This window comes from Kickxella alabastrina (assembly GCF_025024165.1).
Source record: "Kickxella alabastrina strain RSA 675 chromosome Unknown BX661scaffold_9, whole genome shotgun sequence".
Lineage (NCBI taxonomy): Eukaryota > Fungi > Kickxellomycota > Kickxellomycetes > Kickxellales > Kickxellaceae > Kickxella > Kickxella alabastrina.
The window spans coordinates 166981-192622 of record NW_026251480.1 but is presented as its reverse complement, the minus strand read 5'-3'; the positions used below and the strand labels follow the sequence as shown (position 1 = coordinate 192622).

At 52.0% G+C, this 25642-nt stretch overlaps 10 protein-coding genes across 10 annotated transcripts; 2 read left to right on the top strand and 8 right to left on the bottom strand.

The window, feature by feature from the left end:
- Positions 1-1837: 1837 nt before the first annotated feature.
- BX661DRAFT_142712 (uncharacterized protein) lies at positions 1838-5629 on the top strand (the record flags this gene model as incomplete). The annotated part of the gene is made up of 1 exon (XM_051532962.1): positions 1838-5629. One exon carries the CDS (start codon positions 1838-1840, stop codon positions 5627-5629), a length of 3792 nt encoding a protein of 1263 aa, XP_051392115.1.
- A 140-nt stretch (positions 5630-5769) lies between these two features.
- Positions 5770-6300, bottom strand: BX661DRAFT_197894 (calcineurin regulatory beta sub-unit; the record flags this gene model as incomplete). Its single annotated transcript, XM_051538179.1, has 1 exon — positions 5770-6300. The coding sequence occupies one exon, from the start codon at positions 6298-6300 to the stop codon at positions 5770-5772; it is 531 nt and encodes a 176-aa protein (XP_051392114.1).
- A 507-nt stretch (positions 6301-6807) lies between these two features.
- On the top strand, positions 6808-8060 carry BX661DRAFT_181375 (lactate dehydrogenase B). Its single transcript, XM_051535691.1, has one exon. It carries the CDS (start codon positions 6916-6918, stop codon positions 7951-7953), a length of 1038 nt encoding a protein of 345 aa, XP_051392113.1. The 5' UTR covers positions 6808-6915; the 3' UTR covers positions 7954-8060.
- Positions 8061-8216: 156 nt separating this feature from the next.
- Positions 8217-8804, bottom strand: BX661DRAFT_170544 (LITAF-like zinc ribbon domain-containing protein; the record flags this gene model as incomplete). Its single annotated transcript, XM_051533632.1, has 1 exon — positions 8217-8804. The coding sequence occupies one exon, from the start codon at positions 8802-8804 to the stop codon at positions 8217-8219; it is 588 nt and encodes a 195-aa protein (XP_051392112.1).
- Positions 8805-9240: 436 nt separating this feature from the next.
- On the bottom strand, positions 9241-12326 carry BX661DRAFT_181373 (uncharacterized protein). The gene is given in 18 exon segments (XM_051535690.1): positions 9241-9491; positions 9506-9544; positions 9625-10042; positions 10066-10226; positions 10238-10424; positions 10443-10633; positions 10646-10723; positions 10736-10792; positions 10832-10948; positions 10964-11221; positions 11243-11276; positions 11313-11416; positions 11432-11554; positions 11567-11587; positions 11612-11617; positions 11633-11746; positions 11794-11977; positions 12049-12326. 18 exon segments carry the CDS (start codon positions 12273-12275, stop codon positions 9354-9356), a joined length of 2457 nt encoding a protein of 818 aa, XP_051392111.1. The 5' UTR covers positions 12276-12326; the 3' UTR covers positions 9241-9353.
- A 386-nt stretch (positions 12327-12712) lies between these two features.
- On the bottom strand, positions 12713-13891 carry BX661DRAFT_181372 (uncharacterized protein). The gene has a single exon (XM_051535689.1). The coding sequence runs from the start codon at positions 13850-13852 to the stop codon at positions 12815-12817; it is 1038 nt and encodes a 345-aa protein (XP_051392110.1). The 5' UTR covers positions 13853-13891; the 3' UTR covers positions 12713-12814.
- Positions 13892-15656, bottom strand: BX661DRAFT_181371 (WD40-repeat-containing domain protein). The gene has a single exon (XM_051535688.1). It carries the CDS (start codon positions 15551-15553, stop codon positions 14021-14023), a length of 1533 nt encoding a protein of 510 aa, XP_051392109.1. The 5' UTR covers positions 15554-15656; the 3' UTR covers positions 13892-14020.
- BX661DRAFT_181370 (cytidylyltransferase family-domain-containing protein) lies at positions 15628-17688 on the bottom strand. The gene is made up of 2 exons (XM_051535687.1): positions 17367-17688; positions 15628-16961 (listed from the first exon to the last, which is right to left on the bottom strand). Exons 1-2 carry the CDS (start codon positions 17508-17510, stop codon positions 15714-15716), a joined length of 1392 nt encoding a protein of 463 aa, XP_051392108.1. The 5' UTR covers positions 17511-17688; the 3' UTR covers positions 15628-15713.
- Positions 17689-17775: 87 nt separating this feature from the next.
- Positions 17776-20741, bottom strand: BX661DRAFT_181368 (putative heat shock protein Hsp88). Its single transcript, XM_051535686.1, has 2 exons — positions 20503-20741; positions 17776-20276 (listed from the first exon to the last, which is right to left on the bottom strand). Exons 1-2 carry the CDS (start codon positions 20513-20515, stop codon positions 17968-17970), a joined length of 2322 nt encoding a protein of 773 aa, XP_051392107.1. The 5' UTR covers positions 20516-20741; the 3' UTR covers positions 17776-17967.
- A 19-nt stretch (positions 20742-20760) lies between these two features.
- BX661DRAFT_181367 (uncharacterized protein) lies at positions 20761-23814 on the bottom strand. The gene is given in 4 exon segments (XM_051535685.1): positions 20761-22094; positions 22106-23156; positions 23177-23271; positions 23283-23814. The coding sequence occupies 4 exon segments, from the start codon at positions 23571-23573 to the stop codon at positions 21009-21011; spliced, it is 2523 nt and encodes an 840-aa protein (XP_051392106.1). The 5' UTR covers positions 23574-23814; the 3' UTR covers positions 20761-21008.
- Between the last annotated feature and the right edge of the window lie 1828 nt (positions 23815-25642).

Sequence of the window (25642 nt, the reverse complement as noted above, 5' to 3'; positions counted from 1 at the left end):
TGCAAGACGGAGAAACAGCAGTGAGTACAAGGCAAAGTGTGAGATGGAGAAACAACAATGAGTTTGATGCAAAGTGAGAGGCGGAGTAACAGCAGTGAGCGCAAGAGAGAGCCAGAGGCAGAATGATGGCGGTAAGTGGAATGCAGAGCGCGAAATGGAAAAACAGTGTTAAACAGAGAAAAGAGAACAGAAAACAGCGGTAAGCGTATGGCAGTGAATCACCGACAATGGCGATAACAAGTACAAGTACAAAACCAACTTGGCCTATAATATGAAAAGGGTTACAAGTGAAAACTACAATAAAACTGCTAATATTACTTACCAACCAAAACAATGTCAAATAAGAGTATGAACATTGAAAATTGAAAATGAATGAAGATAAAGAGTGAGAAGCATGTCTTATCTCGTGGGTGCGAATTATAGTATTTTTTACTTACAATTTGCATCATTATTGCAATTTTATTTCCCCGCATTCTTTTCAACAGGCAATTGATCCAATTATTTAACACGTGATGTAATAGCACAAATAATTTATTCGCAAAGTCAAAGTTAAAGAATAGTAGAAATGAAGGATAATATTTCAATTTATCATTAATTGCTAATGGATATTCTGACTACGGCGCATAGTCGATTGCTTTAAAGGTTATTGCATTTGTTTTATATTTTATGTTTGCCTTATTTATTGAGCTAATCAATATTATCATTTATGGATGGGCATGCAAACAATATTTTATTTGTTTGATTCGCATTAGGACGCATATTTAAGGTATCATGCCTAAAAAAATATGTTACTAAAAAATAGGCAGAGCCATGATCAAAACAGTAATGACTGGCATTCTGAGTTGCATGCACGTTTTTATAGGATTCTATGTTGATCATTGGGGTATTTAAACCACCATCTTGTTCTTCTGGAATAGAATCCTCTTTTCTTATAACCAATTTTATAGTGTAATAAGTATTTTTTTAGTATTGTTGCTGTTTTCCAGTATTTTTTGTCATCGCCAATTAAAGATGGCGAAAGGTGCCATCAGGCAAACGGAAGTGGAATCGCGACATGGCTGCGGTGCTAACCTTTCGCATCATTCTTAATGCCCTGCTTACAGGCGAGTGTCCTCCCTGTTTTTCACGCAAAAAGGCATCGTCAGAGTTGGCCGAAGCCGAGTCTACAGCGATACCCGAGACTTTGCCCAAGCCAAAGCCAAGACCAAGCGTGTGCGCAAGAATCCATCTGTCCCTACTTCTCTTCAAAAGAAACAGCGAACTGGATAATATCGTCAACTATAGTAGTCTATTGGCACTAGTTTTTAAACACGATAGGTTGCTAGTCAATCTGGGGAAGGATGTCGTTTTGCAAGATACTTGTACCCTCATTCTTTTCTTTTGGTGTGGCCAAATTATATCTTTTTATATGTTTTAACGGAATTATTTTTTTCCGCTCGATTTTTGAGGGGTTTGCTATTATTTGTTATTGGCATTTTGTATGTACCACAAGCGCATATATTGTGCAAACAAGTTGCTTTGCTCCCCGTTCTCCTCATGCCATGCCACTGGGGATTGTGTTGTAGATTTGAAGATGAAATTTTTCTTATTCTTTATTTGATATGACCATTGTACTCAAATTGTATCCTCGAAAAAAATATATTGAGTAGAGGGCAAGCAATTTGTATGATGGTCAACTGTTTTTGTTCAAATGAAAACAATACTTATAACCAACGTTTGTCGCCATTATTATCATCATTTATTTTTTATGGCAGAGTATCTGCGACACGCGCTCGACAACACCCTTTTTTCTATCATCAATATTTTCACTCGCTCTTTTATTAATTTTAATAGCAAAATGATTAAAACGAACGACCAGCGCGACAAGCAAAACGTCCAGCATTTGCACCTGTCCGAGGACGATATGGATATCATCCTGCAAGGATACAATCAGTCTTTAATTGGTGCGGCAGTCTACTGGCTGCTGGTAGTTTGCAGCGCAGGGCTTCTCTATATCATCGGCACTTGGTTCCGCACCATATACATCCGACTTTCATTAAAACGCGCCCCGCTGAACAGCGCTCAATACGTGCAAGTACTGAGCAGCGGCAAGCACATTTCCTTGGAGAGCGTCGATATTGTTAAGATCGATAGCCCGCTGAAAAATTTGGCCCTTGGGGTTTCAGAAACAAACCAGCCAAAAGCCACGGCCCAAAAAGCTTTGATCGTGCACTCGGCGCTCCATATGCTGACATTTAGGCACTATCGGCTTATTTTCAATCGGCAGCTTGAGCAGTTCGTGCCCGTGAGTATGTGGAAGGACCCTGAGTGGAACTATGGAAATGTGACCGGCCACTCCGGCTTGTGCGCGCAGGAATACAAGCAACGGCTCGGTCTTTTTGGCGAGTGCATCATTGACATTGATGAGAAATCGTACGCGCGGTTGTTCTGGGAAGAGGTGCTCAATCCATTTTACATATTTCAGCTAGCCAGTATTGCAATTTGGTGCAGCGAAAGATACTACTACTACTCGGGCGTCATCTTAATTATATCGGCAATATCCATATCCAGTACACTGGTGTCGACAAAGCATACCGTGCATAAGATCCGCGAGATGGCAAGATACACGTGTCCCGTACGCGTAATCCGCGACGGCCGGTGGATGGAAATCCAATCCAGCGAGTTGGTTCCCGGCGATGTGCTCGACCTGGCCAATGTGCAGTTCTCAATCCTTCCCTGCGAAGCCATACTCTTAGAGGGCGACGCCATTGTCAACGAGAGCATGCTGACAGGCGAGAGCATCGCCGAGTCAAAGTCCCCCATTTCGCTAACCAGTCGCGTGTTGCCGAATATCAACATGTCTGCCCACACGTTTGCGCCCGATGTCGCCCGCCATATTCTGTTTGCCGGCACCCAACTGATTCGAGTGCGTGGTGCTCACAGCAGCTACCAGGAATCTGGCAATAGCGCAATGTCTAATATGCGTGCAACGGCCATGGTGCTCAGGACTGGGTTTTGCACGACCAAAGGGACGCTTGTGCGCTCGATCCTGTTTCCGCGCCCAAAAACTTTCCGTTTTTACCGCGACGCGTTCCGCTTTATTGGCATACTCGCCATGGTTGCTGTCATCGGGTTCATCATTAACTCGGTCAACTTGCATCGCCTGGGCGTGTCTACAGGCGTGATTGTCAAGAAGGCATTGGATTTAATCACCGTTACTATCCCTCCTGCGTTGCCAGCGGCTATTGGAATCGGAATGGCATTTGCAGCGGGAAGGCTACGAAAGGCGAGTATATTCTGCACTAGTCCATCGAGGATAAATGTTGCGAGCAAGGTTAGCATAGCTGTTTTCGACAAGACAGGCACATTATCAGAGCTGGACCTAGATATGCTTGGCGTATGTGCGGTTGATCCAAGCACGGGCAATTTTACTGAAATTTGCACCAGCATTGAGCAGGCCGCCGATGCCAAAATCCACATGACGGGGGACCAAGCTGAGAGTACAAATATATCAGTGGTGTGTGCACTTGCAACTTGCCATTCACTGAGGCTTGTCAATGGGTTTCCAGTCGGCGATCCGCTGGAAGCGAAAATGCTCGAGTTTTCAGGATGGCACATCGAAGAGGCAGACGAAGTGCTGACGCCGTCTTTTGAAAAGCTTGGCAAAGTCTCGGATGCAAAGGCATGGCAGCCGCCGACAGTGGCGTATCCTCCGCTGGCAGCCGAAACCCAAGCGGGTGCCGTTAAAAATAGCTCTGCTAATCCGGTCGGCGTTTTTAAAGTTTTTGAGTTTTCATCTGCTTTGCGCCGCGCCAGTGTCATCTCGCAGCCATTTCTTGCTCCCCATATCTTCCATGTGTACGCTAAAGGAGCGCCCGAAGTCATCCGCAGCATCTGCAACCCAGCGACTGTTCCGACAAATCACGACCAATTGCTGGACCAGTACACTCGAAGCGGCCACCGTGTTATTGCTCTAGCCGGAAAGACCTTGTGTGGGTATTCGCACGCCCAGGTGAGAGCCATGGAACGATTTAGCGCCGAGAGCGATTTAGTATTCATGGGCCTGATGGTTTTTGAAAACAGACTCAAGCCTGCATCCGCCAGAGTACTGCAGGAGCTGCGTGAGTCCAAGATTAGAATGGTTATGTGCACTGGCGACAACGCGCTCACTGCTGTGAGCGTTGTCCGGGAGTGCTCTCTAATATCCCCTGGCACCCGCGTGTTTGTTTCGCAGCTCGCCGTTGCTACGAGTAGCTTGGAGTTCAAGGGCAGTGTTTCAGACATTGATTTGAAGGCCCCGTTGACTAGAGTCAGCTGGAAGGAGGCTACGGGTGAAAGCGTTGTTCTTGATTCGGTGACACTGGTGCCCCGAGCAGCCGATTCCACCGATGCAAAAGCTGTTCAGATGGCGGCAGAGCTCGCAATATCTGGGCGCTACTGCGTTGCCGTGACGGGCGACGCCTTCACCTATCTGCACTCGCACGCTGCCAATCGCTCGAATACCTGGAAGCACATGCTGATGCGGGGCGCTGTCTATGCGCGCATGTCCCCCGAGCTAAAGGCCGAGCTGGTTGTCCACTTGCAAAAGTTCGGCTACACGGCAGGGTTCTGCGGCGATGGGGCCAACGACTGTGCGGCGCTCAAATCAGCCGACATTGGCGTATCCCTGAGCGAGGCTGAGGCCAGCGTCGCGGCTCCATTTACATCCAGCATTCAGGACATCAGTTGCTTCATCCAGATTCTAAAGGAGGGCCGCTGCTCGATCACGACGAGCTTTGGTTGCTTCAAGTACATGGCACTCTACAGCATCATCCAGTTCACCAGCTGCTGTCTGCTATACAGTTACAATGTCAATCTGACAGATAGTCAGTTTTTGTTTATTGATTTGTTCATTGTCCTGCCAATCGCTGTATGCATGGACCGTGCAAGACCGTTTAGTCGGCTTGTGCCTAAGAGACCGTCGGCGAATTTGACGAGCAAGAAGGTTCTCACCTCGCTCATAGGAAATGTTGCCCTGGTGGTTGTGTTCCAGGTCGCAATGTTTTTAATGACAGAGGCACAGCCCTGGTACGTGAAGCCGCGTCCAAGTGATCCGACAAACCCGGACTCTACTCCATACACTGGTGATCTCAACACGTCCATGTACTTGTTTACGACGTTCCAGTATTTGTTTGCGGGCATTATATTTAACATTGGCCCGCCTTACCGCCAGCCATCCCACCGCAACTACACTTACCTTGCCGTGGTGACTGTGCTTTTGGCGTTTAATCTCTGGGTGTTACTGGCTCCGGTCAGCGGGTTATTGTCGCTTTTTGGAATGGTGCGTCTCAGAGTCAGCTGGCGGTTTGTGATCCTGGGAATGGCGGCCGCAAACTTTGTGTTGTGTTATCTCGGCGAGCGCTGGGTATTTCCGTGGTTAGCTGTGCCGTTGGCAAAGGTATTCCGGCTGGTTGGATATCCATTTCGTTCAAAAAACATGCGCTACAACAATTTGGCAACATTGGGGTATACCAACTCGGATCCGCATGACAGTTGCGGCATTGAGAGTAAGGATGCCATTGGGCTTTGGACGCGCCTGGGGCAACGGCCGAACCGCAAGGAGTACAAAGTCCTGTTGCAAAGTATGCCTGGTGGATCATCGTGGCACTAGCAAAAGTGTTTTTTTGGTATACGAGTGAATGTATGTGTGTACATTATAAATATATAATCATATTAAGGGTGTCCTTCCACCACTCAGAAAGAGAGAGAGTAATAAAAAGAGAAAGTATCAAAATACAGCCATTTTTGTGTCTAAATCTTTTCGGTGTCAATGGTCAACTGGTTGGCAACATCCGTCCGCGCGACAAAGTCCTTGAACTCGGCAAAGTCAATCCTGCCATCTCCGTCCTTGTCAGCCTCCCTAATAGTCTTGTCCACAATCTGTTGCAGCTGCGCCAGCGTCAAGTTGTTCCCGACCATCATCTTCAGCACCATAAACAGCTCCCCATTGGAAATAAACCCGTCGCGGTCCATATCATATATCTTGAACGCAAACCGCAGCTTCTCTTCCTTCTGCCCCTTGCTGCTAAACGTGCTCAACCCCGTGATGAACTCTATAAAGTCGACGTCGCCGCCGCCATCCGTGTCGAATATATCTATTAGGCGCGCAGACAGCGGGTTGTTGGCGAGTTGCGGAATGGACATAAACTCTGACTTGTCAATGGTGCCAGAATTGTCCTTGTCTAGTTTAGAGAACCGTTTGTACAGCCGCTCGATCTCTTCGGCTGTAAAGTTTGTCGAATCTACGAGGTTCTCTAGGGCGATTGAATTTGCGTTTCCCATTGTGGAGATTGTTTGGGAAGTGTGAAGAGTGAATTATAAGTAGCAAATAGATCCAAATTCAAATCGCGTTTCGAAATAGAAAAATAGAAAAAAGAAAAATAAACAAACAAAAACATTTTTTAAAAAAAATGGTTCACATGCCAACGTGACTTTATTTTTCCCTTTCGCGCTTTGGGTAAAAAAAAAGTGAGGTGACATCATCTCCCTTTTTCCAAAATAGAATAAAAAACAATCAGCCCATTTTTTTCAATTCAACCAAACCCAACCCGATATTTCTCCGACTGATATTACGGTAACGATGTATGTAGATAGGCCAAAATATGCCCGAACGCATAAAATGTCACGGTGTAAAGACCAATCACAACCCGGTTTTGTATAAAATGAGCGTTTACTTACTTTTATGCCTGTCCGTTAATTATTTTGTACATACATGGCGCCATTATTTATATTTAAGCAAAAAGTGGGGTGGCATCTATTTATTCCGGCACATTGGAGACAAATACTACTTTTTATGCGTGCAACCTTCTTTGGTATGTGAACCCTTATCCCGGAAAGTACCATCAATCAAAGGGTCAAAGGAAGAAAAATGGACACAAATTCTTGAATATAAATAGCATGCTTCATCGCTCGTCCTCACTTATTTTTTATTTCTATTTATCATTCGAAAACAATATTTTATATCTTGGAAAAATCCACTTACCCCTCATTACTTATATAACAGCCCACTTCATCATGTCTAGAATTCCTCGCAATAGTGTCGCTGTCATTGGCGGCGGTGGCAACGTCGGCGCAGCCATAGCCTTCTCACTGATCGCCAAAAGTGTCCCAGCAGAAGTCCTCATTGTCGACGTAGCCGAAAAGGCAGCCAAAGGTCAAGCACTAGACATCAGCGACGCTTCCTTCATGATGCCCGGCACCTGCCGGCAAGCCACATTCCAAGAAGCAGGGCAATCCGACGTAATAATTATTACCGCCGGTGCACGGCAGCAACCCGGCGAGCCCCGATCCAACCTTATCGACCGCAACTACAAAATCATCAAATCCATCATGGATAGTCTGAAGCCGATCAAGTCGACGGCCAAAATCCTGGTTGTTTCGAACCCTGTGGATGTTCTGACGGACATCGCGCAGAAGGTTTCGGGCTTGCCGAGGGAGCAGGTTATTGGATCCGGTACCTATTTGGATTCCGGCCGTTTGCGTAATGCGCTTTCGAATATCACTGGTGTTTCGCCCACGTCTATTCACGCGTATATGCTGGGCGAGCACGGTGATAATCAGTTTACTGGGTGGTCATCAGCCAGAATCGGCGGACGCCCGCTGTTGGAGCATCCAAAGATGCACGATATCGAGTTAGATAGCATTTATACAGGTATTCAGCGCAAGGCTTATGAGATTATCGATGCCAAGGGGTCGACGTACTACGGGATTGGAATCTGCGCGGCGACTATTGCTGAGGCTCTGCTGAATAACACCAGCCAGGTGTTCCCTGTCACTAACTATATCGAGAAGTATAGCTGCTATATGTCTTGGCCGGCGGCTATCGGCTCGGATGGCGTCGAGCAGTCGTTTGATGTCAAGCTCAATGACGAAGAGACCAAGAAGCTTGAGACGGCTGTGCATGCCATCAGGGAGGCATGCGAAAAGTACAAATAACACAAATATTTTTAATTATATTTTTCACTCCAACACTTCTTTTTTATTTTTAAATGCAAGAGAAAAAGAAACAAAGTTAAAAACTAATATATACGATATATAAAGCATATATAATATAAACGAATACAAAATAATGAATAAATAAAGACAATACACACAATAATTTTCCGCCACGTATAAAAAAAGATACGAAAAAAGCGAAATACAAAACAAAATAAATAACTAAACAAAAATAACATGTGTATTGCTATTTTTTAATGTTGTTACATATGATTAGGTACAGCCGAAACAGTAACAACCTTTCCCAAATTATGCTGACAATTTGGACACACATGAATGGTTTTCTTCATTCTCTTTGACATGAAAGGAAGGAAGGCCAAAGGCCAAAATACGAAAGCAATAGCGACAGCGGCTACCACTGCGGTGGTTCCGGTTTTGGTTTTTAACTGTGTAATTATCGGGGCATTACACCGAGGGCAGTTGATGTTGGCGGGCATCTTGTCTAGGGTCACATATGAGCTCGGGTGCATTTGGTAGGAAGATTTGAGGATAGGCAGAGCGCTGTATGTTTTGGTAAAGGACATATTTGGCTGCTGTTGTTGCTGGACCATTTGCTGTTGCAGTGGCTGTTGGTTTGCTGGAAGTGACTGGCGGTTGAAGATGGACTGGTTGATGGGGCCGGGCACAGTTTGTTGGAACTGCTGCTGTTGTTGTTGTTGAAGCTGCTGCTGGTAGTCGTGTTGTTGCTGGAACTGCATTTGCTGCGGTTGGAGTGGGTTTTGCTGCTGCTGCTGATAGTAAACTGTTTGCACGCTCGTTTGAGGACCGGGGACGGGAGCAGAAGCAGTCATGTAATTATGTTGGTTAAGTTTGCCCGCCATTAAAACTTTCTTTTCTTCCCCAATGTTTTTTGTGTGTATAAGAAAATAGAGTATATTAAAGTTTTTTAAAAACAAAAGTAGGAGAAAATAATGCAAAGTTAAAGAGGAGGAAGAAGAGGAAAGTGAAAAATATAAGTGATGGAAAAAATACGGTGCACTTTAGGTATGAGCAATAAATGAACTGCGCATTTCTTGCTTTTAATTTTATTATAAAAAATTATTTAGGTGTTGTATAAAGAACAAGGGTTTATATAAAGAAAACATATGATACTCTCCCTCTCTCCCCTCCCTTTTTTATATTTCCGCTTTTTCTATTGGAATAATGTAGAGCAAAAAGGAAAGATGCAAAAAAAGATATATATTTTTAAAAAATAATAAAGAGAAAAAAAGAGAAAAAATTTTACACGTTTTATTTTTATTTTATGTCTCATCTCTCGTGACTTAGCTTGGTATTCCACCTGGCTTCTTTATCGTAAATATTTGCAAGTAAAAACCCCACATATATATGCAAAAAACAAATTAGTTTTGAATAATAAGGTTAATGAGCTTATTAGGCACACAAACAGTTTTCACAACGATTTTCTCCGCGCCCGACTTGGGATCCACCAGCCACTTGACCGAAGCAGAATGATTCCGCACCGCACCAAGCAGTTCTTCCTCGGCCATCCCACAGGCATGCACTCCATCTTGAAGCGCACCTTGCCATTAATCTGCACAACAACAGTGGTCGTGTCCGCAACAAGCGCGGATTCATCGAGCACAGGCCATTGCGCATCAAATACTGACGCACCACGCCAGAGTTCCCACCAGAAGAAGAGTCACTGTAGGGCAGCAGATAATTTTCATGTGCAATTTCCCACAGCTCCTCGCCAACGCCGGGCGCCATGGGGCTGAGCATCTTAACCAAGGTCAACAGCGCATGGCGGAAGGTCGGGTGGGAGCGGTCGCCAACGGTGCTCAGATAATTGGACAGCTCGATCAGCGCCGCAATCGCCGAGTTGAAGGCATATGTCCGCTGCAGGGCATCGGTCACGCGCTGCACCGTAACATTACACATCCTAAAGGTCTCCCTGGCCTCCGGCGACCACTTCTCCCGGCCGTCGGCCAGATCCAACGGCAGCAGGCCGGCGTCCGAAGCCCGGGCGGCCCCGCATGTCGAGTCCATCAGCCTGCCGAGCCGGTTGATCCATCGCTGCATACCCACGATACTCTGGGTGTCCCACTCCAGCACATCCTGCGGCGGGCCAAATATAGCATATGCAGGCGCGTCGCATCGGCGCCAAAAGCCTCGACGGCATCCCCAGGTGCAACGCCGTTGTACTTTGACTTGGACATCTTCTCATACGACACGGTGGGCCGCTGGCCGGTGGCACGGATCCGCGGGTGCGGCCGCTCAGGTCCACTTCATCAGGGCGCAGGAAGCGTCCGGTCTCCGGATCCTTGTGCGTCAGCCCGTGGACCATCCCCTGAGTCAGCAGCCGGCGGAATGGCTCGCCCTGTGGCGCACCAGCCTCCCGCGCCCTCACCCGAGCCAAATCCAAGTCCGCTGCGGAGCCGCTCCCGTACGCTTTGGTCTTCCAGAGGAACTTGCTAATGAAGCGTGCATACAGCAGGTGCAGAATGGCGTGTTCGACGCCGCCCACGTACACGTCAACAGGCATCGCGGCCGACACCTTATGGGAATCGAACATCGCTGCATTATTGTGCGCGTCCAGGTACCGCAGGAAATACCACGACGAATCGACAAACGTGTCCAGCGTGTCGGTATCGCGCCGCGCCGCACCCTGACACAGAGGGCACTTGCAGTTAACCCACTCGGCACACGCCGCCAAGGGGCTGCCGCCGCGGCCGGACAGTGCAACGTTGGCCGGCAGCTTCACCGGAAGGTCCTCGCGCGGCACCGGCACAGCGCCGCATTTGCTGCAATGGATGATTGGCACGGGCGCGCCCCAGTACCGCTGCCGCGAAAGCAGCCAGTCGCGCAGCCGGTACTTTACAACCGCATGGCCCCTGCCGCGCGCCGCGGCATCGCGGACAATGGCCTTCTGCGCCTCGCCGCTGGTCATACCGCCGTAGGCGCCATTCGCCGGGATGCGCCGCAGGACGCCGGGCGCCTCTATGAAATCGACTTCGGCCCCAGCTGTGGACGGGTCGATGACGACGGCGCCCGGCGTGGGGATCGCATGGCGGGCGCTGAAATCGCGGTCGCGCGCGTCGTGCGCCGGCACGCCCATAACGGCGCCGGTGCCGTAACCCGGCACAACATACGAGGCCAGCCACACGGGTACGCGACGGCCAGCCACCAGCGGATGCTCTGCCCACAGCCCCGTAAAGCACCCGGCTGTCAGCTCGCGGCCGGTCTCTGCAGAGCCAGGCCCTGCTGACATCTGCTGCGCAGCCGCCATAACCGCGTCCGCTGTGTCATGTGGCAGGTGCTTGCGGCTGATCAGTGGGTGGTCGGCTGCCACGGCCACGTACGCAACGCCAAACACTGTATCCGCTCTGGTTGTGAACACGTCGACCGGCGTTTCAGCCACATTGAACGTCAGCTGCGCGCCCTCCGACCGGCCGATCCAGTTGCGCTGCATCGCCTTGACATGCTCCGGCCATTCCAGCTGATCCAGGTCGCCCAGCAGGTCGTCGGCGTACCGGGTGATCCGCGCAAACCACTGCTCGAGCCGCTTGCGCTCGACCACAGCGCCAGACCGCCACGACCGGCCCTGGGCATCCACCTGCTCATTTGCCAGAACTGTCTGGTCCACCGGGTCCCAATTAACCTCAGCCTCGGCGCGGTACACCATGCCGTGGTCGAGCATCCGCAGGAACAGGTCCTGCGTCCACCGGTAGTACGATGCATCGCAGGTTGCTAGCTCCCGCTGCCAATCAAAGTCCGCCAGAATATCCACTAGCTGCTTTTCATCGCCAAAATGTTTGCCTCGGTCCATTGCTGCGGCGAAACCTGCCGCTCTATCGCTGCGTTTTCCGCAGGCAGCCCAAATGCGTCCCAGCCCATTGGGTGCACCACTGTGCGCCCGCGCATCCGCTGAAACCGCGCCACTGTGTCACTGATCGTGTACACCCGCACATGCCCCATGTGCAGCGCCCCCGAGGGGTAGGGGAACATGACGAGCACGTAGAATGGTCTTTATCGACTTCGCTGCTACTGCCAATGCTTGGTTGCCTGAGCTCATGCTTGTGCTTGTGCTCGGCCCACCGCTGCTTCCATTTGCTTTCCAGCGCTTTGGTGTTGAGCTTGCCGCTGCTGCCGTCGATCCACTGGGAGAACCGCGGTGGGCTGGCTGCTGTGTTGTTTGTACCTATCCCTGTGCCTGCGGTTGTGAGCCACCGCTGGTGATGGTGGTGATGGTGATGGATCGGGTGTGGTGTCCTCGGAAGGACTGCTGTGGCTTGCACAAAGCAGCGCCGCTGAGCCCGAAGCATAATTAATAAAGTTGAATTAAAAAAGTGAATTGAATTAAAGTTAAAACAAAATTCCAAGTGTTAAGATAAAAAATTAAATGACAGTAGATATTGAAAACTCGGATTGGAAACCTTGGACTTTATCTGCATTGTCCTTGATCCAAATTAACCCCACAGATTATAACTTGTCTAAAAAGATTATTTACAAAAATATATATAAAAACCTTTACACAAAAAAAATAATGAGGCTACAAGTATCCTACAAATCGACATCCTTCCCCATATTGATTAGCAACCTAAAAGGTGCTTAGAAACTAGTGGCAATATACCACTATGGTTGACGGTATTAATCAGTTCGCTGGTTCTTTTGAAGAGAAGCAGGGGCAGATGGATTCTTGCGCACACGCTTTGGCTTGGGCTTGGGCAAAGTCTCAGGTGTCGCTGCAGACGCGGATTCAGCCAACTCTGACGATGTCCTTTTGCATAAAAACGGGCTTCGAAAACCCCCACTTAAAAATCTGGACTTTCGCTATAAATGTCTGGAAATTCCAAAAATCCATTTACACCAGTTTAGTGCACATGGCTCTTCCACGGACCACCCACACTGCCAGTCCCTCTCTCAAATACACTCTCCAGACAACCATATGATACGCATAACTAATAAAGCTATACCACAGGACATGGGACCCTCCGCCCAAAATCATAGCGCCCAAAACCTTCCGCCAAGCAATCATGCTCCGCTCCGCCGCCCACTCCCCGACCAACCCATTTCCACTAAATAAAGAAAAAATCTGCCTCGCTCCCGAATACCCATACAAGTCACAGCACGCGGACACCAAAGGGTACCATTTCCACGCCAGCAGGATCGGCAACGGCGCCAGCACTGAGCACACACGATGTGTCCAATGCGCTGCCAAAGACGCCCTGGTTTTGCGCTCAAACACGGTTACCCCAATAACTGTCCGCCGCGTATACCAGACAAACACATGCATAAGTAACATTCCCAACGGTCCTATCCGCCGATCCAACGCCCCAACCACCCATAAATCTCTCCCGCCTACAGCTCCACTGCGGTATTGTTGTTGTCTCCCCACCGCCATCGTCGCATTATCCTCGCCCTGCATAATAAGCAGCCAAATCGCTGCCCACGCAAATGGTGAATGAAAAACCACTGTTTTCTCAAACCACCTCGGCCGCCAATTCAACGATAAATAAAACCCCACATGAAAACTAACCACCAACGCCATACACAAATTCCCCAACGTGCCTAAAGTATAAACCAAGGGCCCAGCACCCAACCCAGCAATATACTTGGACATCAGGGATACTATAATTGCCGCGTGCGTGTAATAGAGCCATCGACTATAGGTTATCCGGACGTCTGGCGTGCGCATCCACGGTGTGGCTGTGTGTGTTAAGTGGTTGCTTTTTGAAAAGAGTCGTTGGAGAAATGGGTTCCCTTGTGGGATTTCTATGTGGCCGCCGTTCGGTGACAGCCGGATGCGGATGTCGCAGGTGTTGAGCTGGTGCTGGAGTGACGCAAGGAGGTCCGCTTTGACAAAGTAGTCGTCGAGAATGACAAACGGCGCGCCCTTCATGTAAATGCAACTAACAAAGAAAAAAGTATGAATGAATTGTGGTTTTTGTATTGAAAAAATAAGAAGGAAAAATAAGAAGAAAAATAACAACCTTGGGGAGTTTTTTTAAAGACAAAATCATACAATTCTTCATCTCCGAACTGACACGTGAAAAAAATTCAAAAAAACTCATACTTTGAGTACAGGCGCAACCTCGTACCCCAGACACACATTGTTACTCACGCCGTCCCACCCGCGATTCCCTGACGTCGTCACCAAATACCTCGACGCCTCATCGACCAAAATACTCGACACACACCCGCCATGATGTCCGGGAATAATCTGAAACGGCACTGTGCTCCTCCCAGCCACCACCGGCGGCAGATCCAAATCCCAAATCCTCACATTATCCGTCGACGCGCAGACCAAATTCCTCCCATTAGCCATCATCGCCACCGCTGTAACTGGCCCCGAATTCATCGGCAACCGCAACGTTCTCACAGGCCCATTTGAACCACCAATACCTGCCGCAATATCATACTCGTCTACTGTATTGTTGCGCCTGCCTACGTAGATCCTGCGCCCGTCTCGGCTCCAACACGCAGACGATGCCCACGGCGGTGTTTTCAGCGCAGGCTCGAATTGCTTCAATGAAGAAGTAACCGGCTTCGCCACACGCATATCCCACAGCAAGCACTGGCCGTCAATCCCTGTGGTCATCATCAACGCCCCTGTGTCTGCGCCAACCGCCTGTGGCTGGAACTCAATCGAGCTGATCTGCGACGAGTGCTCGTTGAACACTCTCGCTACCCTCCCGGTATTCAGGTCCCAGTAGAGACATGCCCGGTCCCACGCGCCACTGACCAGCCCATACTCATCAGGCGTCGTGCGCAGTACCGACACGGGCTTTGTATGCTTCCCCAGCACTGCCACCCTTCTGCCTTCGTCATGCCTAATGGTCCACAATCCGATATTTCCACTCTTCATCCCCGACACCATCCACATCCCCTGTGAGTGCACAGCCATGCTATACACCGGCGACAAAGTCTCTGGGCCCGAAGCCACGCTCGAGGGGTGTGCCGAATCGGCATGGTCCCAGTACGACGCCATAATCCCCGCCTTCGTCACACCATCGACCAATGAGTGTCGCTGCCCTTGTGTTAGTAATTGTTTGCCGTTAACCGACGCGTTAAAGTCCCATTTCTTCACATACCCGTCCTCTCCACCCGTAAACATCCACCGCATGTCCGCTGTTGCCGCCACCGCGTGTATCTGGTACGCGTTAATAAAGGCTATGGTTGGAACCACATCGTACATGGCACAGTGCTGGTAATCTGAAGCTATCTCGGTGGGCGCTCGTGCCGGATAGTGGTTCATTGTGAAAGCACCAGGGGGTTCGTCCGGCTGAATATCGGGTTTGGTCGGGATCAGCTCCTTTTTGGGCTTGAGTTCTTCTTTTAATGGCACATCATCGGTGTCGGTTTCTTTGGACACCGCGAATGCTGCTGCTGCTGAGGAGGAGTTGGATTTGTTTTGTTCTTTGGCTGCTTGGGCCGCGACCGCCGCCGCCGCCACTACAGCTTTGTCTAGGTCGCCGCTGGGCTCGCCGCCCATCCCAAGCATCCCGTCTACATCCATGCCCATGCTATCGGGGTCATCACTGTCACCGCCAAACAGCTCCTTATCCAAAAGGTCGTCGTCGTTGTATCCTGCATCCGACATTAGAAACTCGAATGAATGAAAAAAAGTAAAGAATGAAAATGGAAAAATGGAAAAATGGAAAATGGAAACGAAACGAAAAGAAAAAGAATATTTTATTAACGAAAATAATAAAAGAGGCAAAACACGATTTATTTGTAAACAAAAATCATTTCATTCATTTTCACCCTCCAACCACAGCCGCTGCCGACACAACAGACTCTGTGCCCTCAGTCGAAATGGATCCGGTGGCCTGCAAGAACTCCTGGATGCTCTGGTACAGCTCCACCTGCCTATCCGAATTCATTGCCAAAAACGAGCTAAACAGCCCGCTGACCGTCACCGTCGACACCTTGATGAAGCTTGTGTAATAAGTGTGCGAGAACGCCGCCATGAAGAACTGGCAATCAAACCGATCTGTTACTCCGCCATGCCCGGGAATCGAGTTTCCAAAGTCCTTAATATTGAACGCCCGCTTGACTCCACTCGCAAAGAACCCGCCGAACGGCGCTATCAGCGACGCAAACGCAGAAATCGCCAGCGAGTGGAACTGCACCGGCCGGATCATCACCGTTGCGATGTGCCGCTTGAACACAGTGGAGATGATCGCCGTCAGCATGCCCGGGACCTGGTACTCGCGTGGTACAAACACTGGGTTAACATCGCACTGCACGTCGGAGAACGCCGTCATGTGCAGGTTGGGTGGCGGGCACACCATGAACTTCCAGTCGCTGAGCATAGCTGTCAGCAGAAACCCAAACGCCATCGTAGTCAGTCCGCCGCCAATGTACCCCTCCCAGGTCTTCTTCGGGCTGAGCTCAATCAGCTTGTGCCGCCCAAAGAAGAACCCAAACACATAGGCGAAAATGTCATTGACAATGACCAGAGCGATTGGCAGGAAGAACCAAAAGATGCCCTCAAAAATGTTCTCGATCATGTACTGGCTTTGCACGACAACAAGCCCGAGCGCCATATGCGTCCACGCAAACTGCCCCATCTGGAACCGGTACGAGCCCTTCCGCAGCGTGCTGACAAACCACACAAACCCAATGAGATACACGCTGAACGAGATAAACGTGTGGTGCGCAAACACGAACTGCAGGTGCGCCTCGAGCCAAGGATGCCGCTTGAGCGCCCGGTGGGCGTTATGACCGTACAGGTAGTACTCGAGGCAGATCAAAAAGTACACGTTCATCGCCCGCGACCACGGCAGATCCCGCTCCTTCTTGGGCACTGACGACAGAGAGATGACCTCGCGATATATGAGCACCTGCAGGCACAGCACCATAAGCATAATTGACAACGGTCCCAGCGCAATCACCGTGGCAAATCCCGCGATCATGACGAACGTGAACGTCGTGCGCTGTCTCCAATTCCGCCACTTCTTCTTGCTGTCCTCGGCCGGAACGATGCTGCTGCCGCTGTCAAACCCCTACAAGGTTACAGTGAAAGTTAGTGAATAGCATTTGGTTTTTAGTTTATAGTTTTTAGCCTTTAGGGAGTTTTGGACATTGTGACGTCAATTGGCTCCTATCCTCCTATCAGATACGGCCACGTCCGCCCGAACACAGCTGCTGCAACAACAAACACAAGAAAGGTGTTTGCAACAAAAAGAGCTCTGAGCTCTCAATATGGTTGCTGCTGCCGAAAATCTCCTCCCTTTTTCTTGGTTTTTCTGTTCACAATAGATAAACAGGCAGAAACAGTCATTTGAAAACAGGTTTTATTTTCCACTCCAGAATAATTCCATCCGAGGTGGTTCTTCGATAACTCACAAAACATAAAGCACATGAAAAAGCAAGACAAAAAAGCCAGTGTCAGTTTCAGTATACTCTACCTCCTGTTTATTTTTATCGCCGCTGTTGTTGTTATTGTTTGACTTGTTGCGGTTGCGCAATTTGCTCGGGCTCTTGTCTACCGGGCTGGACGACGTGCCCGCCGGCAGGCTAGCGTTGGATGACTTTTTTGACACCTTGCCCATGCTTAGTCCCTCCTCTTTGTGTATATGGATGTGTATGTGCCCGCTCTCTTGCCTGCTGTGTAAAAAAGAAAATGTATACGCTTTCAAAAAGGGGCTCTTTGCCGTAGCAAATAAAAAATAAAAAATAGCGTAAATAAAATCAACAAGGAAAAATGTACAAGGAAAAAAAGAAAGAAAGAAAGAAAGAGGAATACGGAGAAAAACTGCACACATGGCACCACTTAAATTTCATAATTTTCTTGGCATGCTTTCAACAGACAGACAGGTTTTGATGATTCTTCTTTATTCGGCTGTTGATCCTCAAGCCTCTCCCCTTGTCCACAAAGGAAATAAAAAATATTTTGTGCGAAAAAAATGCCTCGCACAAACTTCGGCAAATAAACAAAAGCTCAATATTGCTATTATTTGCTGGTCAAAAGTTTATTAAAAACAATCGCTCTAAGCCGGCGGCGACGGTTTAGTCGACATCCATCTGCTCGGTGTTGCCCTTGGGCTCGCCCTCGGACTTGGGCGACTCAACCTCAACATCATCAGTCTCTTCGACCTTGGGCGCGGACGCGGGCGCGGGCTTGGGGCGCGACATGATCGGGGTGGCAAAGTACACCAACTCATCGCGCTGCTTGCGGATCTCGTTAGCGAACACGACGGGCGCATCCCACTTGGACTTGGTCGACTGCTTCTCAAGCTTCTCGTCCAGCCACTCCTGCACCTTCTCAATGCGGTCAATAATCTTCTGCCTCTCCTCAGAAGTAATGTGCGAGTAGCGCTCCTCCTGGGAGGTTGCGCGGTCGGCCCACTGGGACACGACGTCGCGCAGCTCGCGCGCAGCCTTGGGCCGCTCCTTGTCCTCGCGGTAGCGCTCGACAATGGGCTCGCCAGTGGCCTTGAGGCCCGAGACCTTCTCGACGTAGGCATCGTGCGACGCATCCTCGCCCTCCTCGTACAGCCAGTCCTCGGCCTCAGTCAGACGCGCCAGGAACTCCTTCTGCTCCTTGGGGTCGATGTACGCCTTGTACTCGCTCTCAACCTTGGCCCGAGTGTCATAAATGTACTCCTCAAGCGCGTTCTTGGCAACCTCGGTGGCGTTGACCAGAACGTCGGCCTTGTACATTTCGCTCTCCTTCTTGGTCAGCTCGGTCAGCGTGGACGCGTCCAGGCACTGCGACGCCTGCAGGACGGGCAGATCGGCCTTCTTCACGATCTTCTTGACCTTGCGCACCTCAGCCGTGGCCTCCTCGCCCTCCTTGGCCTCGCCCTGCACGGGCTCCTCGACCTCGATCTCCTCAACGGTGTAAGCGCTGGTCACCGACAGAACGCCGCTGAGATCCAGACGCGCCTTGACCTTGATCGTGGTCAGATCGCCGTTCTCCTGGGGCTCGACGTTCTTGATGTCGAACCTGGAGATCCAGGGGTTGGTGCCCTGAGGCAGGTTGGACGGATCGGAGTACTCGGCCTCAATGGTGAAGGGCTGCTTGCGGTAGAACGTCAGCATCTTGGTGCTGGGCACCGGGTTGTTGTGGACAAAGACATCCAGGCTGGTGTCGTCCTCAGTGTTGCCAGTGGCCTCCCACTTGAAGCGGATCGGGTGCGAGGTAATGTCGTTGACGGCAAAGTCACGCACACGGAAGACAGGCGACGCAATGGCACACTGCAGCGCGCAGCCGCGAGCAACGGCCTCGTCCTGGTTGAGCGTGTACGACAGCTCGCGGCCAAAGAACTCGGTCAGGCGCTTCTTGACAGCCGGGATGCGGATCGATCCACCGACAAGCTCGATCGAGTGAATCTCGTCGCCCTCAAGGTTGGCATCGGCGATGGCCTGCTGGATGGGCTTCTCAAGCTTCTGGAGCAGGGGCTCGATCAGCTCAACAAGCTCGTCGCGCGAGTACATGGCGCTGGCATCAACGTCATTCATCAGGTTCTCGACAGTGATAGGCGCCTGGGAGTTGGCCGACAGGACCTTCTTCAGCTTCTCGCAAGCCGCGCTGAGACGCACCTTCGCCTTGTTGTTCGACCGGATGTCAAGCTTGTACTTGTCGTTGAAGACAGCGATGAAATGGTCCAGCAGAGCCTTGTCAAAGCTGCGTCCACCGACAGTGCGGTCGCAAGCAACTGACCTGACCTTGAGCTCGCCCTTCTTGAAGGCAACCACCGAGACGGTGAACGTGCTGTGGCCCAGATCAACAAAGACAACGTTGCGCGCCTTGTCCTCGGGCAAGTCGGTCTTGGTAATACCGTATCCCAGGGCAGCAGCCGTGTTGTCGTTGAGCAGACGCAGGCAGTTCAGGCCAGCGATCTTGCTAGCCTGCTGCACAGCGCGACGCTGCCGATCGGTGTACCACGCGGGGACCGAGATAACGACGTCCGAAATAGTGCTGCCACCGAGCTCCTTCGACGTGGTGTCGCGGAGGTTGCCCAGGAACATGGCGTAGAGCTGGGTCGCGGTGAAAACAGTGGGCTTGCCCAGGTAGCTAACCTCAACACCAACCTCGCTGCCGGCATCAACCAGCTTGCAGCCGATAAACTGTGACTCGTACTCCTGCACCTCGGACTCGCTGTACGAGCGTCCGATGAGACGCTTTACGGCGCTCAAGGTGTTCTTAAAGTTGCTCATCTCCTGGTTCTTGGCAGACTCGCCAATGTAGCGCTGCTTGTCGCCAAACGAGATCATGGTGGGGGTGGCCCGGTTCGAGACCTCGTTGGCAACAATGTCGATACCGCGGTTGCGGGCGACGGCAATAACCGACTGGAGGTTTCCAATATCGAATCCTAAATTGGTAGAGATTGTAAAATAAAAAACAAAGCACACAGCGATAGCAGCAAGAAAAACGGGAGTTGTTTTATTAGTAAAAAAGGTATGTAAACAGCGAGCAAAAGCTGGACCATATATATATGTACACAACCGCCTTCTTATGGTCTCTCTGGGCAAGAGGTGACAAGCGGGTGGGCGCCAGCCTGCTCCACCAACTGCTCGTGCAATGCGTCAAGTACGTACCAACAACAGACATGGTTTTATTGTTTTAAAGTGGTTCTAAGAAAAATGGTGTTAAAAACAAGTGGAGAAAAAAAAAGAGAACGAGATGTTTTGCAAATCCAAATAATAAAATATTTTTTTCGTGAATCACTTTGAGCTGAAGGAATATCAAGTCAAATATATAGTATTTTCCGCTTTCCAGCGTTGTCGCACTGTCGCACACAAATATAAAATGTGATTTTCTGTGAGCTTCGAGAGTGTTCTGTTGTGTAAAACTGCTTTTTTTGCTTGGCTTTTGCTTTGCACTTTTATAATTTTTTTGCTATTGTGCCAAACCAAGAGCCCCCAAGCTCGCTTTGATTGGCGAATCGCTCAAATGTGGCACGGCGTTTTTTTCCCTCAATTTTTTACAATTTTGAATTTTCGAACTTTAGTATATTTTTTTAGAACAATCAAGAGGAGATTAGATTAGAGGAATAATTAGGAATAATTAAAGGGAAATTGAAACTTTTATTCAAGCTCGGCAATTAAGCGAACTTCGAAAACAACGGCAAAAGACCGTTCTTGGCCAGCACGCCCTTGACGTCATCGTCGGACTGCTTGCTCTTGTCGAAGAACTGCGCAACATCAAACTTGGCCTTCTCGATAGCCTCGCGCGTCTTGTCCTCGCCGTCAGCAGCAACGAGCTCCTTGAGATAGACAAAGATGATGGGCCCGGCTGAAGGCGATGGGTCGTTCATCATCGCGCCCAGAGTTTCGGCGGCACGCGACAGCGGCACCTTAATGGCCGCCATCAGCATGCCAAAGAAGCGCTCGGCGTTGGGAGCATCCAGAGCGATGTCCTCGAGCATCTCGGCAAAATCGGCAAGGCCGGCGACGGCAACATCCTCGGGCAGGATGGAGTTGGTGCGCAGCGCGGCAACACCCTTAACGATCTGCTCGGCTTGGTCGGGACGGCGGTCCATGAGATTGTTGGCAATCTCGGAGATAGCCGCCAGGTAGTTGACTTCGCCCAGCTCCTTGAAGCACTCGACAAACTCAGAGTCTGACTTGAGCTGCAAGTATTCGTCGAACATGCCCTTGATTTTGCGCTGCATCGTGGCCGAGTCCATGGTATCCACCTTGGGCTTGGAGCTCGCGGAAGCCCCGGCCGATGACATCGACGAAGCGGCCAATGCAGGGACATTGGATCCGCTGCGCATAGCCTCGGCGCGCGGCGACGCATGGTGGTGGTGGTGGTCGTCGTCGGCGTTCATCAGTGCGTCAAACATGTTGTGCGTGCCCACGGGGTCGGGCGTCGACGGAGCAGCATCTGCAGCGCCGGGACCGCCGCGAGACGAGTGCGACGGCGTGCGGCCGCCAGGTCCCAGGAGTAGTGAGCGGGGGCGCTCGTTGGACTTGCGACCATCCGATGAGTTGTTACGCCAGCCGCGCGAGCCGCCCGACAGGTTGCTGAAGGGGTTCGAGCCTGATCCCCCAGCGGGTGCCTGCTGCTTGAGGCGCGAGATGTTGCCAAAGCCGGTGAGGTCACCGGTGCGCTGGTTCTGCTCGGCGCGTCCGCTGCCACTGGGTCCACCAACGGTGTTCCAGCCGGGACGGCGACCACCGGGTCCCTCATTGCGACCAGACTGCGACTTTGTGGGCGGCCAGAGTTGGACTGCGAGTGGCGCAGCTTTTCCTCGGCGGCCTTCTTACGCTCAACTTCCTCATGGATCTCGGCGATGGTCATCGGGCCGCTGTCCCCGTGCATGGAGATCGACGCCCAGTTGCCCATGCGCAGCTCAATGATGTCCTTGAGCATGAAGCGGTAGCGCGACGCAAGCTTTTTGTTGCCTGACATGGCCTGAATACGGCGGAAGTACGCATCGACATGGCTCTTGGCCTTTTCGTGGTCCAGCTTCTTGCCGACTGTGGTCATCAGCTTGCACAGCGACTCAGTTTCCTCCTCCTCGGGCGTCTCGTAGTTGGTGAGCAGCCGTTTGAAGCACTGGTGCATAATGCGCTCGGTCAGGATGTCGCGCAGGAACAGCTCACCGATGAACTGCACCAGGCCCAGGCCGCGGCGCTTGATCTTGGCAGCCTCGTAGTACTCATCCGACTCCATGTCATCGGGCATCTCAATCTTCCATCCGCGCTCAAAGTCCTCCTGGCACTTGGTCAGCAAGTACTTGCGCACAAGCAGGCCACCCATGATCGGGTTGCCCTCCTTGTTCTTGACGTTTTCGTCAGCGATGTTGGGGTCGATGTTGCAGATCAGCTTCAGGCACAGGCGCGCGTACGTCGTAACCCAGGTCTTCTCGTCAGTCGCCTTGAAGAACACCGTGTCAATGAGGTGGCGCAGAATGCGACCATTGGTCTCCAGCAAGGACTTGTTACCCCACACCAGCAGCTCGTCCGACACAGAATCAAAGTTGTCGGGCGTCATCTTGTTGAGCAACGCATATATGCGGCGATTGTAAACCTCCTCATCCATCTCGTCCTCAACGGCGTTCTTGCCGACGACCAGCACCTTGGCAATATAACGGTTTTCGGCCTTGGCCAGCGGCTTGAGGTCCAAGGGGGGGCCGTCAGACATGCCAGTGCTGCTGCGGTCGCCGCCCTGCTGCGAGCCGCCGCGGCCACGGCCGCGGCCGCGTCCGCGCGTACCAGTGCGACCACCGCGGCTCTCACGGTTGCTGCCAGGTTATTGCGGTACTGGCCCGACGGAGGCCGGCCGCCCATTGATGAGCCGCCGCGCGGTGCGATGTCCATGCGGTTCTTCATCTCGTTGGTGCTCTGGCGGAAGCGCTCCTCGGACGAACCCAGAGGTGCGTGCGTGGCGTTGGTGCTGTGTTGTTGTGGCGGAAGTTGCCCATGCCGCCAAAGCTAGAAGAAGACACAGCCGGGGCCTGCTCGCGGTGGCGGCCCGAGCCCGACATCGAACGGCGCATCCCCGATCCGCGGTCACCAGACCGGCGGTCGTCGGTGTTGGCAATCTCAAAGTGGAATGACAATGGTGGCTCGCAAAGACCACTGAAGCGCTCAAGGAAGACGCGGGGATACTTGAGGATCTCATCAACGATGGCGGGTCCAGCAAGGTCGCCCGTGTACATCTTGATGATCTCAGCAGACGTGAGAACACGGATCGCAGGAGATGTAGGCTCGCTGAATGTGACCTGGCGCGAGCGGGCGGAGAGCGGGGTAGGCGGTTGGGCGTTGCTCTCATCAGCCTCATTGATCTCGCCTTCCTCCTCATCCTCTTCCTCCTCCTCGTCTTCGTTTTGCTCGGCCTCCTCCTGCTCGACATTGGGCTCAGAGGCAGCGGGGGTCTCCTGCTCCTGCTCCTGCTCCTGCTTGATGTCGGCCTTCTCATCCTCAACCTTGGCCTCGGCGACAATAGAGGTCTTGGCAAGAGCCTCAGCCAGCTCGCTGACATCCTCGCTCGCGGACTGCTTGGTCTCCTCGACCTGAGCCTCGGGCTCAGCCTGCTTCTCATCAACCTCGACCTTGGTCTCCTCGACCTCAATCTCAATCTTGGTCCCTTCAACCTCAACCTTGGCCTCTTCGATTTCAACCTTGGCCTCGGCAACCTTGGTCTCAGCCTCGGGCTCGGCAACCTTGACCTCTGGCACCTGCACCTTCTCGTCAACCTCCATGGGCTCACCGGCAGCAGGGGCAGGTACAGGCTCGGCAACATCAGCAACAGCCTCCTCCTTGGCGGGCTCAGAGGCAGCCTCTTCCTCCTCCTTCTTGGCAGGCTCGGACTTGGCCACTAAGTTGGGGTTGACGATCTTGACAGTGCGAGTGCTGGGGATCTTAAACTTTGGCCGCGAGTCGTCCTCAAAGGCAGGAACCTCAGCGGGGGTCCCGACAGTCTCGCGTCTCTCGATGGCATAGGCGGGCGCACCAACAGCCGGCACAGCGGCGCTGGCAGACTCACTTTGAGGCGCAGTACTGTTGGTGGACACTGAGCGCAACCGCTGCTGCGTGATGTCGACCTCCTCGTTGGTATTCGGATTGACGATGCGCACGGCGCGGCGGCCGGGAACAAATGCCTGAGCGTTGGTGTTGAGGCTGGGGACGTGGTGCGGCACCTGCTGCTGAGGACCCATCGGCGTGGCGGTCATGCTAGGCATCGGAGCGCCGGGCATCGAAACGGGAATCATGCCACCGGCACCAATCTGCGCCGGACCGGTATGGCTGGGCGTCGGCATACTGTAGTTGGGGATTCCATACATGGTGTGGTGCGGGGGTCCGCCAGAGCCCTGAGGTGGCCGGTAGTACTGCTCGTAGCCGGAGCACCAATGGGCATGTAGGCAAACTGCGGCGGCGGCGCTATCCAACCCTGCATAGGTGCCATACCAGGCTGCATGGGCGGCTGGCCAGGCGCGGGCATCTGGTACATGGGCTGTGCCATCTGCTGAGCGCCCATGTGGTGCTGTGGGTAGTGTGCGCCGCCTGCGGCTTGTAGGGGCCGCTGGGAGCCTGGTTGTGAGGGGGACGCATGTGCGGGTGGCCCTGGCCGCGGTAGGGGCTGCCGCCGTAATGCGGTGCCTGCTGCTGCTGCTGGCCGCCCATCGCAGCCGAGGGGTGAGGAGCAGGTGCAGGCGCGCCTGGCATCTGCATAGTGACTTGCTGCTGGTACACGCTACTATCCTGGTGGTGCGGGTGGAAAGGGGCGCCGGACTCAGTACCAGCCTCATTGGGCTTGGGACCGTTCTTGGGGCCGTTGTGCTTGTAGCCGCTGTTGTCGCCGCGGTTGGGCGTGTAGTTTTGCGACTGGCGGCTATGGCTCGATGACCGCGAGCCAGGGCGCTGCTGCTGCTGGTATTGATGGCCCTGGCCATGCTGGCGGCCATGTTGCTGGCCCCGACCCTGAGAGTCAGCCTGGCGCTTGTTGCCGCTGTCCTCGCTGTTGCCCTGGATTGAGCCAAAGCTGGGCTTGGTCGTGGGCTTACCCATGTTGGCTGGCATCGCGCCGCCGCTAGTGGCAGCTACAGCCACGGCAGTCTTCTGCGCGGTGGGTGGAGACACCGGGCGGGTCTGCTGGTTGAGCGAGCCAAACTGAATGGCAGGGGCAGTCGCCGATGAGACAGAATTCCTCGAGGGCAGACGCACAGCGACGTCGCGGCTGCGAGAGCGCGCGCCTCCTGCATTGCTGCCTCCGCGAGCACCGCTATTA

Excerpts from the sequence above, each read along its gene's own strand:
- BX661DRAFT_181372 (XM_051535689.1), bottom strand. The coding sequence starts at position 13,852 with ATGAAGGGCGCGCCGTTTGTCATTCTCGACGACTACTTTGTCAAAGCG.
- BX661DRAFT_181370 (XM_051535687.1), bottom strand. The coding sequence starts at position 17,510 with ATGGGCAAGGTGTCAAAAAAGTCATCCAACGCTAGCCTGCCGGCGGGC. Across the intron at positions 16,962-17,366 it reads GCGATAAAAATAAACAGGAG|GGGTTTGACAGCGGCAGCAG; the intron begins GTAGAGTATACT and ends GTAACCTTGTAG.
- BX661DRAFT_181373 (XM_051535690.1), bottom strand. The coding sequence starts at position 12,275 with ATGCTTCGGGCTCAGCGGCGCTGCTTTGTGCAAGCCACAGCAGTCCTT. Across the intron at positions 11,277-11,312 it reads GATACAGTGTTTGGCGTTGC|CCGCAAGCACCTGCCACATG; the intron begins GTACGTGGCCGT and ends CCCACTGATCAG. Across the intron at positions 10,793-10,831 it reads GCGGCAGGGGCCATGCGGTT|CGGTACTGGGGCGCGCCCGT; the intron begins GTAAAGTACCGG and ends CTTTCGCGGCAG.
- BX661DRAFT_181367 (XM_051535685.1), bottom strand. The coding sequence starts at position 23,573 with ATGTACACGGGCGACCTTGCTGGACCCGCCATCGTTGATGAGATCCTC.
- BX661DRAFT_181371 (XM_051535688.1), bottom strand. The coding sequence starts at position 15,553 with ATGTCGGATGCAGGATACAACGACGACGACCTTTTGGATAAGGAGCTG.
- BX661DRAFT_181375 (XM_051535691.1), top strand. The coding sequence starts at position 6,916 with ATGCTTCATCGCTCGTCCTCACTTATTTTTTATTTCTATTTATCATTC.